At 38.7% G+C, this 18612-nt stretch overlaps 1 protein-coding gene across 1 annotated transcript in view; it reads left to right on the top strand.

Moving 5' to 3' along the window:
* The first annotated feature begins 345 nt into the window (after window positions 1-345).
* Window positions 346-18612, top strand: part of PCP4 (Purkinje cell protein 4) — a 56363-nt gene continuing 38096 nt past the window's right edge. The window contains exon 1 of the mRNA XM_015821446.1: window positions 346-414. Coding sequence (XP_015676932.1) covers window positions 406-414 — 9 coding nt within the window. The 5' untranslated portion in view covers window positions 346-405. The remainder of the gene's footprint in view (window positions 415-18612) is intronic.

Genomic DNA, 18612 nt, shown 5'->3' on the forward strand with positions numbered 1-18612 from the left:
ATCTCGGGATGTATTTTGGCATGAGTTCCAATCAACTGGGTAACGTTTTGCTTTTATGATTCTCATGCTTATGATTTCTATCAGTGAATAATAAGAGACTTCATCTTCCACCTTCGCAGTTCTCTTTTCCCAGCTCTGACATCTGCGTTCAATGCCAGCTTCTTTCTTTTCCCAGTCATTTGAAGAATGCATTTCTTATTCCTACCACAAGGTGGCCCTTTGAACTCTCTGATACACACCAGGGGCTTCAGCAGGTAAAAGCTCCTTATTGGTTTATTGGAAGCATGATGCTTCCGAGCAACCCTTTTAAAGAGAAAAGCTAGAAACAGTGCAGAGAGCTCGTAGCCCAGCAGCTCTGCCTTGAGGAAGTGAGAATCGGCGAACTCTCATTTCAAGCTCATCATCATGAGTGAGGTGAGTGAAGAAATCCTTTTAATTTAGGAGATGGGGAGAGATGAAGGAATAGTTAGCTGACAAAGCATGAATTTGGTGTGAGGCTAAAAACGGAAAAAATCAGATTTGGAATGGTTTAAGGTTGAATTATGTTAATATGAGAATAATATATTGTTTGAAACCATTGTTAAGACTATGTGTGCGTCTTACTTTTCTGACAGTGGGTTATGTACAACTATTTAATATGCACTCTTTTAAAATCAGTAAGTAATCTTCACTAGTACATTAATCCTATACCAGTTTAACTATGAATAAACTGAATGAAATGCCATAGAACTTTCTCTGAGTAGGTATGAATTGATGAAAACTTAAATAAGTACATTGCCTATGGGTTAGTCTTAGGAACTTCTGCAGGCTTAGAAGCATCAATTCTGCAGCTTGTAAAAATTCACTGGGGGGGATGTGACCTTTAGTTTCTTATTTTTAGGAAATACTTTAATGACGGCTCTCTAGGTATGTATCATACGTTGAGGATATGAAAGAATGTATTTCAGTTCTTGTTCTGCATCCTTAAAATGTCAAATCAGACTGTTACACAAAAGTTAGAAATCAGAGTGACTTGGGATAGGTCCGAAAATCATGCTGTTTGTCCCTGCTTCTCCACTGCCTACCTTATACTGCTTTCCAATGATAGAGTATCAGTAGCAATTGTGTTTTTAAAATGCAGAAAATTGTGGCTGCCTCTACGTATCTATCTTAGTGAAATGGTTTTCTAGTATCAAGGCAGCCGTAAGTAGCCCTTGACTGAAAATGTCATGATAGCTGTACTAGTAGAGTAATATTTCTCCTAAGTCTTCTTATTGGACAGGCGTTTCCATTATATAGGAAAGATCATTTTGAGGAAGAGCCTAACTTTTTTTCACCACATGCAATAAAACTGCCTTGCGCAATATATATGCAGAAGCAGGTGTTGTTATGGAATATTGTGATCTATTTTTTGAAGACTACCTTCCATTTTGTCTAAAAAAGGGAGGGTAGAATGAATGGTTGCAAGAAAGAAATATTGCTTTTTCAGTAGGCATAATCCTTTACTTTTTATGGAGCTCCGGCAGCAAATCCATCCCAGGGGACAGAGCTGCCCTAGGACCGGAGAAATTCCTCTCCTGGGTCACCACAGGCTGATTGAGGACATAGTTAAGAGTGCCATGTGATCAGATTGTTCAGTTTTGAACATGATGCGTACAGCTGAATAAATAAACTTGAAAAGGTCAACCTTTTTGTTTAATTACATTAAACTCTCTTTTCTTATATATAGCAAATTAAATGGCTAATTGATCTGGCTCCATGTCCTTTTTGTTTTAAGTAAAAAAGTTTCTTTTAAAACCATATTTGATTTCTCCTGTCCACAGTTATAATCTGATTTTGTTCCTGGTGCCGCCAACTGTTTGTAAAATTGTCATTCACAGTACAATACTACAATATACATTTAGCTCATCTCAGATAAAATCTTTCTCCCCTTCAGTTCATCAGAAAGTGGAATTTCTCACACACCAAAAATAGCCCTGTAGCAAAAATAAGAAATTTAGATTGCTAAACTTAGAATGCTAAACTTAGGCTACATCAGCCATAGGGGAGGGAGCCTGAGCAAAAGCACATCAACCTCTGCCAGTCATTCAACATCATTTAAAGACTGAATCAGTATTTACAAATCTTTTGTGTCAATGATACGTTTACATTATCCTATAGATATTTTGAAATCCAGTGTTACTGTAATTCTGAAAAAAAAAGTTGTAAGACAAATCTACCAGAATATAAAACCACACCCTTTGGTAATTGTCTTTTATTCAAAGTGAAAAAAGAAACCAATGTGAAGGAGAAATAAGGGGGGGGGGGTTGTAAAAAAACAAAAACAAAAACAAAAACAGTTTCAGAGATAATTACAATTATTTGAGCTTTCTGTGTGTACACATTTCGGATGATGCATTTGATAGAATATTAATTTGGTGAACTGACCTTTAATTTTTTTGTGTGTCTCCAAGTTTAAGGAGATGAAATCTGACATACTTTAATGGACATACCAGTAGTAGTTCAAATATGGCTAGGAAAATATTGTCTCCAAATAGATGTCCATACTGCTGAAAGAGAATGGACCAAAGGATGTGATTTCAGAGTAGAGGTGATTATACATTCAACCAAGTCTAGGATTTTCAGAAATGCTAATCAGTTCATTTATTTCATTGCATTTAATAATTTCTCTAATTTAATTTCTTTATGACAGGGATACATTTTGCTAGTCTTCTATGGTTATAGAAAAAATGAGTAGCATAGTAACATGTTCCTTATTTTGTTCTTATCTTTTTTGTCAGTTAATTTGATATGTATTCTTTTTTTCTTTTTAAATGTTCACTTGAAATTTGATCTAATAGTATGATTATAAGAAATTTAAAGGACAGGATATATGCAGGTGGGTGGCTGTCCAGGAAATTAGAACTTACTTTATTTTTTAAAAAATAACTATATAAAGCTAATACACACATCACAGGCACACAGACATTTTTGCAAAGTATTAGAATTTTTCAAAGTCTCTATACAATCCAGTGAGATTTCTATGTGTGCATATCTGTATAACTATAGATATCTGTATATCTATCTTTCACTGCTTGCTTTTTGCATATTCAGCACAGAGTCCTAAACATAAGAGGTAACATAAGAATGGAGTTAAGGCAGCTGGCTCAGTTCCATTGCCTTCCTATGTACTGACTTTATAGCTTAACACTCTCATCAGCCTCTTTGTACCATCAGAAGGATAAATGTGGTAGAAGCTAAGAAAAAATAATAAATGCATACTGAGTCTTTGGCTTAAACATATATAACAGTAAATAACCATTCTGTCAATACACTTCTATTTTCATAACGACTGAATTTAATTTAAACCTCAATTTAAACCTCAAAATTACTTTAAACAAACAGCACAAAAAATATAATAGTATTTTATAATATATTGACTCTATTTTAAAATACATTTTAAGATGAAAGAGCCTCTCCCCAGTTCAAAACAATATAGGAACCCTCTAAAGTCATCAGGGCTGAATCTAAAGCTAAAAGAGGGCCAATTAGTTAAGACCCTGTGATGCCCAAATTGTGAGTGGGATAACTTTCCTGACTGCATCACTTAGTGAATTGATCCTCATGTGTGCACACACAAGCTGTCCAGCTCAATAGTGCCTTGGATGTATAGCTAGCTATAATTAGGACAAATGGGGTACTTACCAGTTTGATAAAAGATTCTGCAGCTGACATAAGGTGGGTGGGGTGAGGGAAGGAAAACAGAGATTAAAGATCACTTAATAATTTGAGTTGACATCCCTTTATTAGGTGGGTGGGAACCTGCCAGTTGAGGAAAGGGAGCAAAAAATATCTTAAAGTTGTCACTTTGCCTACGCTTTCATTTGGGACAGGTTTACCCTTCCAAGTTTTGCTGATAGGACTATTTAAAAAGATAAGTAACCACATACATTTTCCCAACTGCTTTGAGAATAGCTACATCAGCATAGTCATGAAATATCATTCCATTAATGGAGAAGAGGTGGTAGAGATACATTTTATACCTTTGGACAGCTTATTATTGCTACCGATGTGACAATTACAGTTGCAAATACTAATGCAAGGGTATTAAAGAGAAAATATTTACTTGGTTGTGGGGAGAATAATTCACTAATGTTGATAATACGATTACAGTGACATAAGGATCATTAAAATCACCCCCAAAACAAATATTTGCAAAATGCAGTCTGTTTTTAAAAATTATCCTGAAAATCTCCATTAACTTTGGACCTCATTGCCTCATTGAAGTTGGCCCTCTTTACCTCTGCCAATATTGTAATGTGATTCTTGTCGTCCATGGACTTTTCTGAACCTTTTGGTAAATATCTAAGAAAATGCTATTATGTATTGATAGGCAAAATCCAACCCCATCTAGTCTGATGTTTTCTCCTTCTGCAGCTTTTGGAAAAAAATACTACGATTCTTTTAGAGTTCTTCCATGTGCAAAGCAGTTTCCTCCATAAACTTTTGCAAATTGATCAGGATTTCAAGGTGGGGACAAGGCAAAACAAAATCACCAACAGCGTGTGAAAGGCTGGCAGCTTAAGTTCTTAACCTTTTATAATAAAAGTTTCTGAACAAGCTTAATTATGAGGATTAAAAGCCTCAGGCTTCCCAGAGTTTATGCTGGCAATAAAGACTGTGAACACTGCCTAGAGTCCTTTGTTAGAGCTTAGAAACAAATCTTATTCCTGTTGCTAGTGAGCTTCCTTGAAGTTAATGGTTGCATTTACGTCCTCTGATAATCATGTTTTATTTATTTATTAAATTTACGTTATCGACAAGGCGACTCTTTTATTGATGCAACCACAAAGAGTTCATTTATTAAACTACATTGTAAACCATGGTTTATAAACTTAGCATGCTTACATAACGTGCTAAGGAAAAGTCAAATAAGTCACTTTAAGGCAGTGGTGGCGAACCTATGGCACGCATGCCAGAGGCGGCACTCAGAGCCCTCTCTGTTGGCACGCGCACCACCGCCAGCAGCAGGTCCATCAGGCTGCCACCGCCGCCTGGAGCAGGAGACCCACCCAGCAGAAAGGAGGTGAAGCGGCCGACTAGCAAGCTCGAGTAGAGGTGGTAGAGCAGAGGTCACTAACCATTGTCGATTAGTGGACTGGAAGAAAAAGGAGGGGAAGCATTTTACATGCGTGCATGCTCACATGGGGCCACGAGCACACATGCACTGCAAATGGGGTGGGGCTAGTGCCTGCGTGATACTCACTAGCCCTGCCCCGTTCTTGCGTGGTGCAACGCCTTGTATCTGCATCCACGGTGTGGCGGCGGTCATTTTTGCGCCTTGCAGCATGGTGGTCCATTTTTGCGCCCCCGGTTTTTGCATGTTAGAGGCAGCACTCAGAGGTGCCTCCCTGCCCCCCCGAGGGCACCACAATGCTGATGTGCCCCTGGCACTTTGCGATAAATAAGTGGATTTTGGGTTGTGGTTTGGGCACTCGGTCTCTAAAAGGTTCGCCATCACTGCTTTAAGGCTTAGTGCCATGTGTGAACAAGTGTAGGAAAGAGAGACCAAGGAACTAGCAGGTGCAGAGGCCCTTTTAGTGACACATAATGTGAATACTTAATGTTCCCTTCATTCAACAATCAGGTTTTGAATTTTTATTCCAATAAATGTGTGTTCAGTGCATGCAAAACACAGTAGACAAAGCAATATTTTTCATTGGCTTAGCTTCTACACAAGTTATCCAACTCCTTATTAACCTCCTTTTCATCCTTTCTTCTTTTTTTTTGAAAAAAATCTCTCAATCTCGACTTGCTCTTAGTGAAATCTTAATGAATGTTCCTATTTTATAGCACCACAGTTTTGGATATATGATTTATTTCTGACAACTTTTTTTTCCTGGAAACAAACCAAAGAATCCAATGTTGCTATGCTTGCAATTTGCAAGCAGGGGAATATTGACCTTTAAAAAACAAAACAAAAAAAAAACAGCTCTTGTATTCATTTCCTGTAGCTATAGATATTAAAGATGAAAAGGAGAAAAGAAACAAGCGATGAATGAATCTATTACTAAGGCAAATATCTCTATGAGTGATAATACATGTTTTCCAAAAATCTAGTACTGTATTGTTTATCTCATAGATTTTGCACAATGCTAATAGTCTCAGAGATGGGAAGCCAAATTTGTTTCTTTATTTAAGGCATGGAATGTTGGTCCATGGTATTTTGTTTTTTTTAATTTTGATGAGCAGAATTTTCTTGGAACAGACTTGTAGAATGAACCATCCATTCATGCAATTCAAAGGCAGAAATTCATTCATACGGGATTTTCTTTTGTTTTGATACACATGCTTGACCAATTTTATTTTCAAGATATTGGCTCATAGGATCAGAGTCTGAATCAGATCAGATGCAACAAGGTCTATGCTACTAGCTGGGATTATATCCATAGCCACAGGATTCTGCTAAATCCATATTCTAAGAAGAAGCCCACTGCTGAGCTTTAGACTGTCCTTCAGTTCTTGCAACTTGCCTCTTTTTGAGTATGTGAGTTCTCTGTGATCATGCAGACTGGATCCAGATAAATTAGCAAGGAAAGAGACAGCCACCATTAGTAAGCTGAAAGTTAGTTTAGTTCCAGGACATGCAGGTAGTCTGTCTTTTTGAATATGATTGCATTGAGTAAGTAATTAAAATAGTAATGGATTGCTTAGAGTGCCCAGTTGGGTTTAAAAATATCACTCAACTACTCATTTTTGTAATGTAGAATACCGGAAGCTTTGTAAAACTAAAATTCAGCAGTGGCTTATAAAGTGGCAGTGATTAATATTGATCCCTTTGGTGCTTGCATTGAGAAGAATAGATTATTGCAATGGGCTGAAGCTCTTGCTACTCCAAACCAGCATAATTTAAGATTAAAAAAAAAGAAACGATGCTTTAATCAGCTAAATGCACATAACACACAGGGAAGCAAATATGCCATAAGTAAGGACTTCTAGCCTTAGTTAAAAGGCTTATTCATTTACTTATTTCAATTCTGTTGTAACAACACATAGGCTACTCTTCAAAACAGGGAGTAAACATCCACCCGCATGAATGCCTGCTATGGCCTTGCCCATTTGGCTTTGTTAACCCATTTAGTGTATTATTCAATGTTCCCCAAAATATTAAGTGAAGCCCCCTCTCCCCAAATATTTGCTTCTTTCTGCCTTCAACAGTGCTCTATTTATTTATCAAATTTATATACCACCTATCAGTGACTGAGCACTTATAAGTAAAAAAAACTATAAAACCCTTACAAAAATATGCACGACAGGGAGAATTCCCTCAGGCCACCAACCGCTCTTGCAGGTTGACAGAACCAGATCCTCATGTCAATTGACAGAACCAGGTCTTAACCTCTTCTAGAAAGCCAGAAGAGTGAGGACCAACCTCACCTCGGGGCAAGACGTTCTGTTGGGCAGAGGCAACAGCAGAGAATGTTCTTTTCCTAGACCCGGTCAGTTGGATTCTTTTAACCAACAAGATCCGTGATATATCCTCCCTGCCTCATCAGGTGAGGCTTGACGTAATTGGGATGAGACAATTCCTCAGGTAACCTGGATCCATGTCATGAAGGGCTTTTAACTTCTGGTCTCTTGTTTGCTGGCCTTCTTTTGCCTACATGGTAATGCCATTCTCCATTCTACAAAACAGCTACTAGCCAGAAAACAGGACAGCAAAGAGAGTCAGGGCATCATCATTATTCCAGTAGTTTTTTTCCACTGCTAGTGAAGCAAGGCTCTGAGAACATGGTACCTTACTTAAGCTGATGCCCTCCAGACACTTAAGAATTTACGCACCTTGTCCTTAGCCAGCAAGCTCATTTGCAATGGTGACTAGGACGATGGAAATTGCATTGTACACCCTTGGAGGGTACAGTCTTTGGGAACTGTTCTGCAGCAACTGCTTTCTCAAAACATCAAGAAAATTAGACAATATATTAAGCAAGTTATGTGCATTTCAATTTATTTCCTATATACTACCTTTTCCCCTCCTTTTCCCCTCCCCAGTTTTATTGATATTAAATGCTATTTGAACAAGTTCTGACATACTGAAGGGATGAGTCTTGCTCCTATTCTGGCTAATAAGAATGTTCTGAAAATCTATACATGATAAATTGGCTAAGATCCAGGTTATTAACATCATGAATACATGGAAACTTATACACGCAGATGGTGCTTAAAATAAAAGTGACCCCATTTGTGAAAGATGCTGTAATTTTATCATGCCTGAGGGCATTCAAGTTTTGTTGCCCTGAATATCCAGCAGTCACCTAGGTAACCAGGGATGCATTTGTAATGTTTTATAGTTTGCAAAATTGCCATCCCTATTCCTCCTGCAATATTGTCTTCACAAACTGTGAATAAAATGTAGACTTCCTCTGCCACACAAGTAATAATCCATCAGGTACTTTTGCACAAAGTGTGCAATCTATCTCCTGTTATAATAAGAGAAGCATTTTCAAAACAGTAAAAAATGAACGAAGCAGGATGCTATTCAAAAGCCGTTTCCCCAGTTCTGGCTTAAACTGACCTTTATCCATCCAATAGGCATAAAAGTTGCTTTCCTTACCCCTATCCTGTTGGTATTGCACCTCTTCTGGGGCACCATCGTATGATGTTTTATTGTTTGGGAGGTGCACTATTGGAAAGGGGTTCCTGCCACCCCCTTTCAGTACCTCCCTATCTACCAATCAGGGCACTGCAGCAGAAAGGGGGAGGGTCTCACTTCATAATCTGGCCTCTCTAGACTCACCTGTCTGCCTCTCCTTCCACGTCTCACTGGGCCATCTCCCAAGTTAAAATAATGTGAAATGAAGAACTATGGAAGACATCAGTGCAGAAACAATCTTATAGAGCCATGGTTGTATTGCTTAGCTTGGCTTTGCAAATCAGGATAACTGACACTGACAAGCTGCTGAGAACAGTAGGCAGTAGTGGACCTTTGATGACTGCAATTTCCTTGCAACATTTATTTCTTTTCTACTGGCATATAATCTATTTCAGTGAGCTAACTTTAGTTAGAATAGTAGTTTTTCATTCTGATCTGGAGTTCTATGAAGTTTTTCCAAAATGCCACTAAACAATGAAAGGCAAATGCTCTGTGCAATTACACTCTTTTTATATCCCCGCAGTAGCAGGAAAGCAGATTTAAAATGCAGCCTTCCTCCCACCATTTTCCTTACATAAGGGCTTTCTGGTGCCATAAGTTCTGTAACCCCAACTCTGTCTCCCATCTCTTTAGCTATCTTCAGCACAAATGAAGGACCGTCAATGGAATACAGAGTTTAGGTGACAGGCACTCACCCTAGTGTAATACCTGGTGGTGACAACAATCTCTCTGTTGGCTGCAGCTCTTGGTATTTTTGAAACAAAGGTGTTCATTTCTCTGCAATGACAGGTATTCAGAACTTTAGATACCTCTTTGAAGCCCAGTGCCTTTGGAATGGCAGATCCCAAAATTTGCTGAAAATAAGATGTTGAGTAAACCACCACTGAAAAACTATGACCACAACGAGCAGTCCTTCTATTCTCTTTTAAGGTCATCATTTTCTCTAATAAAGGTGTGGGATTAATATGAAATTATTTTTTTGGGACAAGCGTTTGCCATTAATTAATATACAGTAGTGTTCTGAAAGTCAGCCTTTAACTAAATAACAGCTGGATTTGCTGTCTGGAAAATTTAATTATCTTCTAGTCTCACTTTCCTCTCTGTTTATAGCTCAAATCTTCTCCTTAAAAACAAAAGCAAAACTCTTCTTCCATTGAAGGATCATTTCTATTCTAATGCCTGTCTTTTTCCCTTCCTCTATACTAGACATGTCAAACTCGTGACGTCACATAATGTCGCACAACATATTGGGACGGTTTTGCCATTGCCGGCAATGAGGTGGGTGCGGCTTCTGCGTGACGCATCCGGCCCGCGAACCAGCAGTTTGACACCCCTGCTCTATACCTTTCCCAGTACTCAGTGTGAATCTGTCAGCTGAGTTCATTGCACAATCCCCACAGCAGGTTTTGAATTTTCCCTTATACTTCAGCATTTCTTTTTATCAGGGTTTGCAGACATCATGGACTCTACAGTAGCACAGGCTTTGCGCAGAAGCCTATGATGTGAACAGTTTAGTTCTGAGGTTGTATTTTACCATTTTATAATCATTATTCACTGCCTCAAAATGTTAGGTGTTGGACAGAATACGATTATTATTCAACAAGAATTACACTGCTAGTCATTCTAATTTGGGGATTAATCTCAAAATTAATTTTCCGCACTTTATCCTTTGTTGTCCAGTGCTCCACCGAAATTTCTTGCTGTGTTCAGAACACTTTCCCAACCAACATGCTGGCTGGGGAACCCTGGGATTTGAAATCCACATATCTTAAAGTTGCCTAGGCTGAAAAACAATGCCCTGGAGCCTTGGGTGTGCCCAGAACCTTTCCCAGATCTGTACTGAATTATAATTTTTGGAGAAATGGAAAGGGAAAATTATTAAATATATGAGGGATATTGCTACTAACTGCACTTAGCTGAATCCCTTAAGATAGCCTCTTCCAATACTTTTTCTTTTAGGTTCTAAAAAAAAATTCCACTTCCTGCTGCCTTTAACACGGAGACATGTCCTACTTCTGGTATAAATTTGCCTGTTTAATGAAAGCCGTACCGCAGCATGAGATATTTGGAAGCATAACATTTATAGCAGGTACAAGCTCCATGCTACAACACGAGATCCTCTCTGTTTGGAGGACCTGATGTGATTGTGATTTAGCAAAGAAGAACACCTATCTGGGCCTCACCACCTGTTAAGTCCTTGGATAAATGGCGAAGGAGGCAATTCATGTTACAGAACAGATCTTTATTTCTCTCAGTCACTACAACCAACCAACAAGAGCAGAGGCATGCAGGCCTCCTTTTATACTCCCGGATCCCCGGGCAACAACAACCAATAGCAGGCACCCTTTTTCCCACCTTGCACATGCGCGCAAGGCTGGCGCCGCTCAGTCTGGTCCCGGGCAGCTTTTGCAATGGCCGGGACTCTTGCAGCATCCCGAGCCTGCTTCTGCAGGCTCAGGACACAACACCACCCTTTTCAAAACTTTTACTAGATGCTTCTTAGAAAGTATCAGTAGCTGCAGCTGCTGTGCTGCTGCCAGAATTTTACAACGAAGCTTGCTGAAAAGGACTCCCTTACAAGGATTTAGCCAAGCCTTCCAGGATGGCTTCAACTGCATTTCTCTGGAATCTGTACTGGAAAATTATAATGAGCTCATTTGGCAAAGAACCTAATTTTTCTCTGCCGGGTTGTCTTCGACTCTCTCCTCACTCCTTCTCTGTTTATAATTGTTGTGAAAGCTGCTACATGGCTGAGTTTATCTGGCCTTTCTCTCCTTTGTTCTTCTGTTGTCTATTTCTTTGTCAGCTTTAGTTAGCTCATCTCCCTTTACTACTTTCTCCTCTCTGTCTTTGACCTGCCTCATGTTTTTGGGAGGTGTCCTGAGACCAAGCTCAGTTTGCATAGAGAAAGGGGTACACATTCTCCATCTTCTTCCAGCTTCCTCAGGAAGTGAGAGAGTTTGGAATACTCTGCCATATTAAGTTGGGTAAAACCGATCTCTTAATTGACCCCTTAAACCTTTTTTTCTTGATTATTCAGCTAATTTTATATTTAGGCATATAATTCATATTTCACTGGTCTCCTACAAGGATTTGTTTGTTTTTAGATATCTCAATATTACTACCTCTTGTAGAACAGAAAGGGCCCAACAGACAGATAATGCCTTCTCTCATTTTTACATCAGTAAACAAGGCAGTTAAATGCACAGAAAGCAATCAAAGAGTAGAAGTAATTTCCCCATTCGCAGAGCTGCATAGGATTCCAAGTATACTGTACATCAGGGGTCCCCAACCTTGGCAACTTTAAGACCTGTGGACATCAACTCCCAGAATTCCCCAGCCAGCTGGCTGGGGAATTCTAGGAGTTGATGTCCACAGGTCTTAAAGTTGCCAAGGTTGGGGACCCCTGATGTACATCACAGACGAGTCTGAGATCAGAATGATTAACGGATGCTTGATATATGAGAACCATCCCTGAATATTTATTAGATGTTGTAGATGATTACAATTTTCCAGAACAGATTTTATGGTGACGTGAACATTCTGAATTTTGAATACCAGACTTAAGTAAAAATGTAGATGTACACGTTATTTTAATCAAACATTACTAATGTCTTGCTCATGTTTAGGACACATACATATGGAAAAAAACATATCAAACCTCACTCTGTTCTTAACAACTATATATTAACTTTGGGCTCTCAGATAAAAAACATATATGATGAAAAACATATTTATGTGAACAGCAACTCTCACAAACAGGGTTTTCTTGCTTCCTTTTTTATTTCTTGTATTCCTTGCTTTTGTAATCTAACAAGTACTCAAGGCAGTGAACAAAATTTTAAAAAGCAAAGCATGGAAAAGTTAAAAGCAAAAACTAAAATCGATACTCTAAGACAAAACTACTTAACAATTAAAAGCCTGGCGAAAAAGATGCATTGTTACAGATTTTGAAATGCTAAAAGGGGGGGGGGGCAAAGGAAAACTATTCCATAGGTTAGCTCTCCTATCACCTTAACAGCTGGGCAGGTTCACAGTGGGACAGGTAGTCCTTTAGACAGGAAGATCACAAACTACAAAGGGTTACATTTGATCTTGTAGTATCCCTGCTACTTAGGAGTAAAATTCCCTCTTCACACAACAGCCAAAGGCAACTGTCCCTTACAATATTTGAGGGAGGCCTAGTATTGTAGTATTTTGGTACCATAAGCAGTGCAATAAACAGTGCAACAGTCTAGTCTAGTGAAAAAAAGGACTAGGGGAGATATGATAGCAATGTTCCAGTATATGAAGGACTTCCACAAAGAAGAGAGGGGTCAACCTAATTTTCAAAGCACCAGAAGGCAAGACAAGAAACAATGGATGGAGAGAAAAAATGAAATGAGAGAAGCAACCTAAAACTAAGGAGAAATTTCCTAACAGTGAGAACAATTAACCAGTGGAACAGTTTGCCTTCAGAGGTTGTGGGTGTCTCATCATTAGAATTTTCAAGAAGAGACTGGACAGCCACTTGTCTGAAATGGTATAGACTCTCCTACTCATGCAGGGAATTGGACTAGTTGAGCTCCAATGCCACTTCCAACTCTGCTCTTCTATGTTCTAACATTATACAGTAGTCAGTGTAGCAGCTGTACATGACACTGCAACTTCATTCTATATAAAGGTAACATGGAGATAGGCCTCACGTTATCAGAAGTTTTTTGATTCTGGTAGATAAATGTCAGGTATGAAATATTTTGAAGGAGTTGCTCCTTCCCCATTTAGCTTTTAAATATGATTATTTATAGTGTAAATATACTGTAATTTAAAATACGTCATTTGGATCCAGTTCCTTTTTTGCACTCTAATGAGAATAACGACCACATCCTTTATTATAATAGGATAGAAATAACAGCAATCTATTCCATGTGGGAGGACAGGAACAGCTAACCATGTCTTTTGACTTACTCTTTGTAAAGAAAGCATAGGGTATTTACCAAAATGTACATGAAAGCAAGACCTTGATCTTGCATGCAATAGCAATATAAGTTGTTCTATTTACATGAAATTACACATAGCCACACATGTAGATAAATATTGCAAGGGGGTTGGGGACATCAGGGAATTGCCTTTTCTTTTCAGATGTTTGCAAAATCATTTTCAAATACTATTAAATTTCTATGGGAGAAATATTTCTGATTCCAGGATCCTTGAATCTAGGTCTGTCAAAGAATAGGCTTACTTCAAAATTTGCTGTATTCACATAATTTGAATTCTATTTCATTCCCATTATTCTGATAGGAACAGAAATTACAGTATTCTCAATTACAGTGTTCCTAAGAATATAGAGGATATGTCTTCTTATTAGCAATCTTGGTGGTGATGTATTATTCTACAGTTGGGTGGCAGATTGTAACTGCAAGTACTTGAAGGATTGAATCCCTGACTTTCCTATTAGAAAACCTGGGCTGACCCTCTCTTATAATGGTCCCACAATTCTTGGTATATCCACTGACCTTATGCTAGTACAGAGACAAGGATAATGTTATGAAGTAGCAGATGAGCTCCCACTGACCTAATTTTTCTCCTAAACCATGCATAACTCATAACTTGGTAACTTATAATTTAGATTACTACAGCACACTCTACATGGGTCTGCTCTTGAAGACCACCTGGAATTTACAGCTGTTTCAGAATACAGCAGCACACATGATGTTGAGTATCTTTAGGTTTGCCCTTGTTACATATTTGTTGTGCAAGCCACACTGGTTCCCAGTTTTCTTCCAGGTGCAATTTAAGGTGCTAGATGGCATGGGACCAGGTTATCTGCAATACCATTTGTCCCAGAGCAGTTGGTGTTGGCACAATTCAAGTCCTTTCCCTTAAACATTACCACTTTGTGGGTCTATGGAAGTGTGATTTTTCTCCCATTGCAGTCCCTACCCTATGGAACACCCTCCCCCTGAGACCTTGAAGTCTGACAGACCCCTACCCTTTTATCATTCCGGAGGGCACTTAAAACCTGGCTCTTCCTCCAGGCATTGGGGTAGGACAAGATCAGGGTGGGGATGAGAATATGGGGGCATCAGAGAAGTATGGCTGTGATGCCAGGTTTTTGTGTTTTTACTTTTATTGCTGTTTTATACTGTTTATATAGTTTTATTAGTTGTAAGCTCCTCAGAGTTGTTCACGTTTTATTTTTGCAAGCCTGCATAAGACCCTTATCAGACTACAAAACATGTGTGAATTTTATGTTTGCCTTTTCCTATCCATTTTAAGCAATACCATTTTTGGAAGTTGTCTTGCAAATATAAATCATGTTGTCTGATTTTCAGAGGCATCCAAAAATAGGTTGACTGTAATTGAATTAAAATGAAAGTAAATTAAGGGTGACATACAGTACTTGGATTACCCAGTACAGCTCTAGCAATCTGACTAAATTGTTTAAAATCAATATCTAGGCTTGTGCAGGAAAAAAAAGGATAACTGCATCAAATACTGAAGAAATATGCTACAGAATACTGCCACCCTGGTTCACAAAGCAGTCCCTGAAAAATTAGTGTCTTCATCCAAAATTTACTAAAAATATGAACTCCATTCTGAATGGCTTCACATACCATATATCCATTTTGCTTTCTTTTGCATTCCTTTAAAAAAACCTCCATATCTTCCCAGGCCATTTGGATGGAATTTGTTAATTGTTATAGGTTCTTATTAAAAATAAACCAGAATCTCTCCCATTTGCACTGGCTAAATTCAGCTAAGACAACATAGAGCGGACCTCATTATATCTCCCTGCAATATGGCAGAGGAGCCTGTCAGAAAATCAGAGGTGGCAGTAATCCAAATTTAGGAGTGAATTCCACATAAATATTGACTGAATACACAGAGATTCAAACTCAGGCTTTTAAGCACAATATACTCATGCCCTCTGCATGGATCAATACATCTGTTAGTTCCATGTTCTCATGGTCTTCACTTTGGTTTAAATGTGAAGTACCTTCTGCTTATTTATGTAAAAATGCACATAAGTCATCTCTGTTCCTCCTCCTTCTTCATGAAAAAACTCACTCTTAAAGATTTTCCATCACCCACATCTCTCCCTTGAAATATGGGAAGAACTACTCCCGTCTCCTTTCACATTTCCTCTGTTGATACTGGGATTCAGTGCAAGGTTAAACTATGACATCTTCCCTGTTGATGGGCAATAAGGATGGGATGACAACATCTTCTTGTTCTTTGTATTATTCCCGCTGTATTGTGGGGTCCACAATTTTGTATTTCGCCTGCCACATCACCTGGTCTGCAGCATCTTGCATGTCTGCATCTCAAGCGTTATTTTAGGTTTGATGCATAATGATGACATTGAAATCTTAGCCAACTTGTCGCAGAGTCTGATGGCTACCCTTATCCTTTCCCATTCAGGTTTGGGACTGGCAATGATGGAGTTGATGGGATGATAACATGGGAGCAGATATTCCCCTTCCTCTTTCAGAGAAGATAATGGGAAGAAAAATCCTTCTACCAGGACAACTGTTGCCCTATTGAAGGATCATGGCCCTGGGTAGCAGCTCCCTGGGATACAATGCACATTCTTCCTGAAAAATAAAAATAAAGGTAGAATAGGGGAGTGGAATCTTGTAACCAATGTTTTTCATCCTTGCGGCTAGTTCCAAATTATGCTGATGGCATTATTTGGGGGCATTTCTTCCCTAAAATGAAGACTCCAAAGGGTGTGCTGGAAAAGCTTCTGCAAGACAACCACTGTTGTCTTTTTAATCCCTTTTAATTCTGCCCCACCTATTCAACAACAACAAAGCTTTGCCATTTGAGGACCCCCTAAGGTCAAATAAAAATAATAACAACAGCAGCAATTTTCCTTGGCATTAAACAAATGACAAATAGGATAGGAAAGATAGAAATAGATGAAAAGAATTAATAGAGATAGTTTAAGGCTTTTTAGTTCAGAAAAAGAATTTCAACTTTTTCAGAACTAGGAATGGAATTCTGACATTTCTGGAAACATAAGGTTTATGCCACATAATTCTCAAGATAATGCATATCATTCTCTTTGGTTTATATTATACCTTTGGCTTGTGTTATACTTTTCACTTTCCCTATTTGGTTTTCTATGCAGTTTTAATGATGTCTCTTTGATGTTTTGCAAAACCAGTAACTTAAAAATTTATATGGCCCCAAGCAGCCATAAACTGCATTTCTTCCTAAGCTTCATAACAACAACATTGTTTATCTTTTTTAATGTATAATCATTGTGTTTTTATATTCATGTTAATTGTAGCTGAGATAGCTCATCAGCAAGAGGTGGTGAAAGAAATTATTCAGAAGTCTTTGCCATGACTAGTGGTATTTGCTTTGTGCAAGTTGATGGCTTCTAGATGTGTGAGATTATAACTCCCATGAACTCTATTGACTACACAAAATAGGAATTATGGGACAAGGTGTCCAACACATATGGAATTCATCTGCTTGGAGAAGACTCTAGTATCATTTTAGTGTGCTTACTTGATATAACTTGTGTTTTCAGTTTTCAGCCATTTCTTAAAAATAAAGTGAATCATTAAAACATACAATTCGATAGAAGCTGATGGAGGAAATTAGTAGACTACTTATGACTTTGAAATGGACCAGATTGTTTTCCGATAATTAGCAAATAGCTTGTTCATTGCAAAGCCAGTTTGAATTTGATTCTGCCCTTATCCATAGGTGTCTGCACACTCTAGATGCCTTTCAAACTGAGTCAACTTTGGGTTGGACATCCCCAGGTTTCGTCATAATGGCAATTTTGTCAGCAAACCAGAACCCTATAGTGGAACTGGATATAAACTGCTTAAATAAAATATGGAAAAGATGGTTTACTATCCTCTCATAAAGGACACTGTATATATGTGACATGGCTTAGTAAGCCCCTTTGCAGAAAATAATTGAGGATACTATGCGTATGTGACATGGCTTAGTACAGGGGTGTCAAACTGCCGGCCTGCAGGCTAGATGTGTCATGCCGAAATCGCGCCAACCCCATTGCCGGCAATGGAAAAAAAGTCATGATACGTTGCGACATGTCATGTGACGTTGCGAGTTTGACACCCCTGGCTTAGTATGTCCCACCACAGGACATAATTTAGATAATGTGTGCATTTTTCTTTCCTTAAACCAGGCGAGCATAATGGAAACCAGGTGAGCATAATGGAAAGCAGCTGCTTTGATTCCTTTAAAACAGGGGTGTCAATGCCAGCCCGCGGGCCGGATGCATCATAGCGAAACTGCACCCACCCCATTGCTGGCAATGGCAAAAAAGTCACGATACATCACGACACATCGCGTGACGTTGCGAGTTTGACACCACTACTTTAAAACATCTCCTTATGTCCTTAAGAAATGACTCTAATAGAAGGAATATTAACTCTACTCAAGGCCAGGAGGATGTTGATTTATATTTCAAAAATGTCTTCCCTACATTTTTTAACCCACTAATCATAATCAGGCATTCAATATGCAGGAGTCTCAAAGGCAATTTATTATAGTTATTGACTAGATAGACTCAGATAAAAATAATAAAGAATCTTGTGTCACTTTAAAAACTAACATATTTATTATAACATTAGTTTCCATGGTCTAGGACAGGCATGTCAAACTGGCAGCCCACGGGCCGGATGCATCACACCAAAACCACACCCACCCCATTGCTGGCAATGGGGAAAAAGTTGCGATACGTCATGCGACGTCACGTGACGTCGTGAGTTTGACATGCCTGGTCTAGGAGCTTGAGGCAAGTGGTCCTGAACTGGAGGGAGAAACATTCATTAAGATTTAAACGTTTATTTTTAACTACATGTTTGTATTGCTGGCTTCCAAGACATTCAGGCAGTATCCGTTGCTTTCTCCTCTTTTCACACCATCCTTTATGGATGGATCTGAAGTCAATGAATAGTGCTGTAGTTGGGGAAATCTGATTCTTTCCAATATTAGCCCAACACTAATTGCAACAGCAGTGTCATTGTTGA

Source organism: Protobothrops mucrosquamatus, unplaced genomic scaffold (genome assembly GCF_001527695.2).
Source record: "Protobothrops mucrosquamatus isolate PMUCROS unplaced genomic scaffold, P.Mucros_1.0 scaffold1331, whole genome shotgun sequence".
Lineage (NCBI taxonomy): Eukaryota > Metazoa > Chordata > Lepidosauria > Squamata > Viperidae > Protobothrops > Protobothrops mucrosquamatus.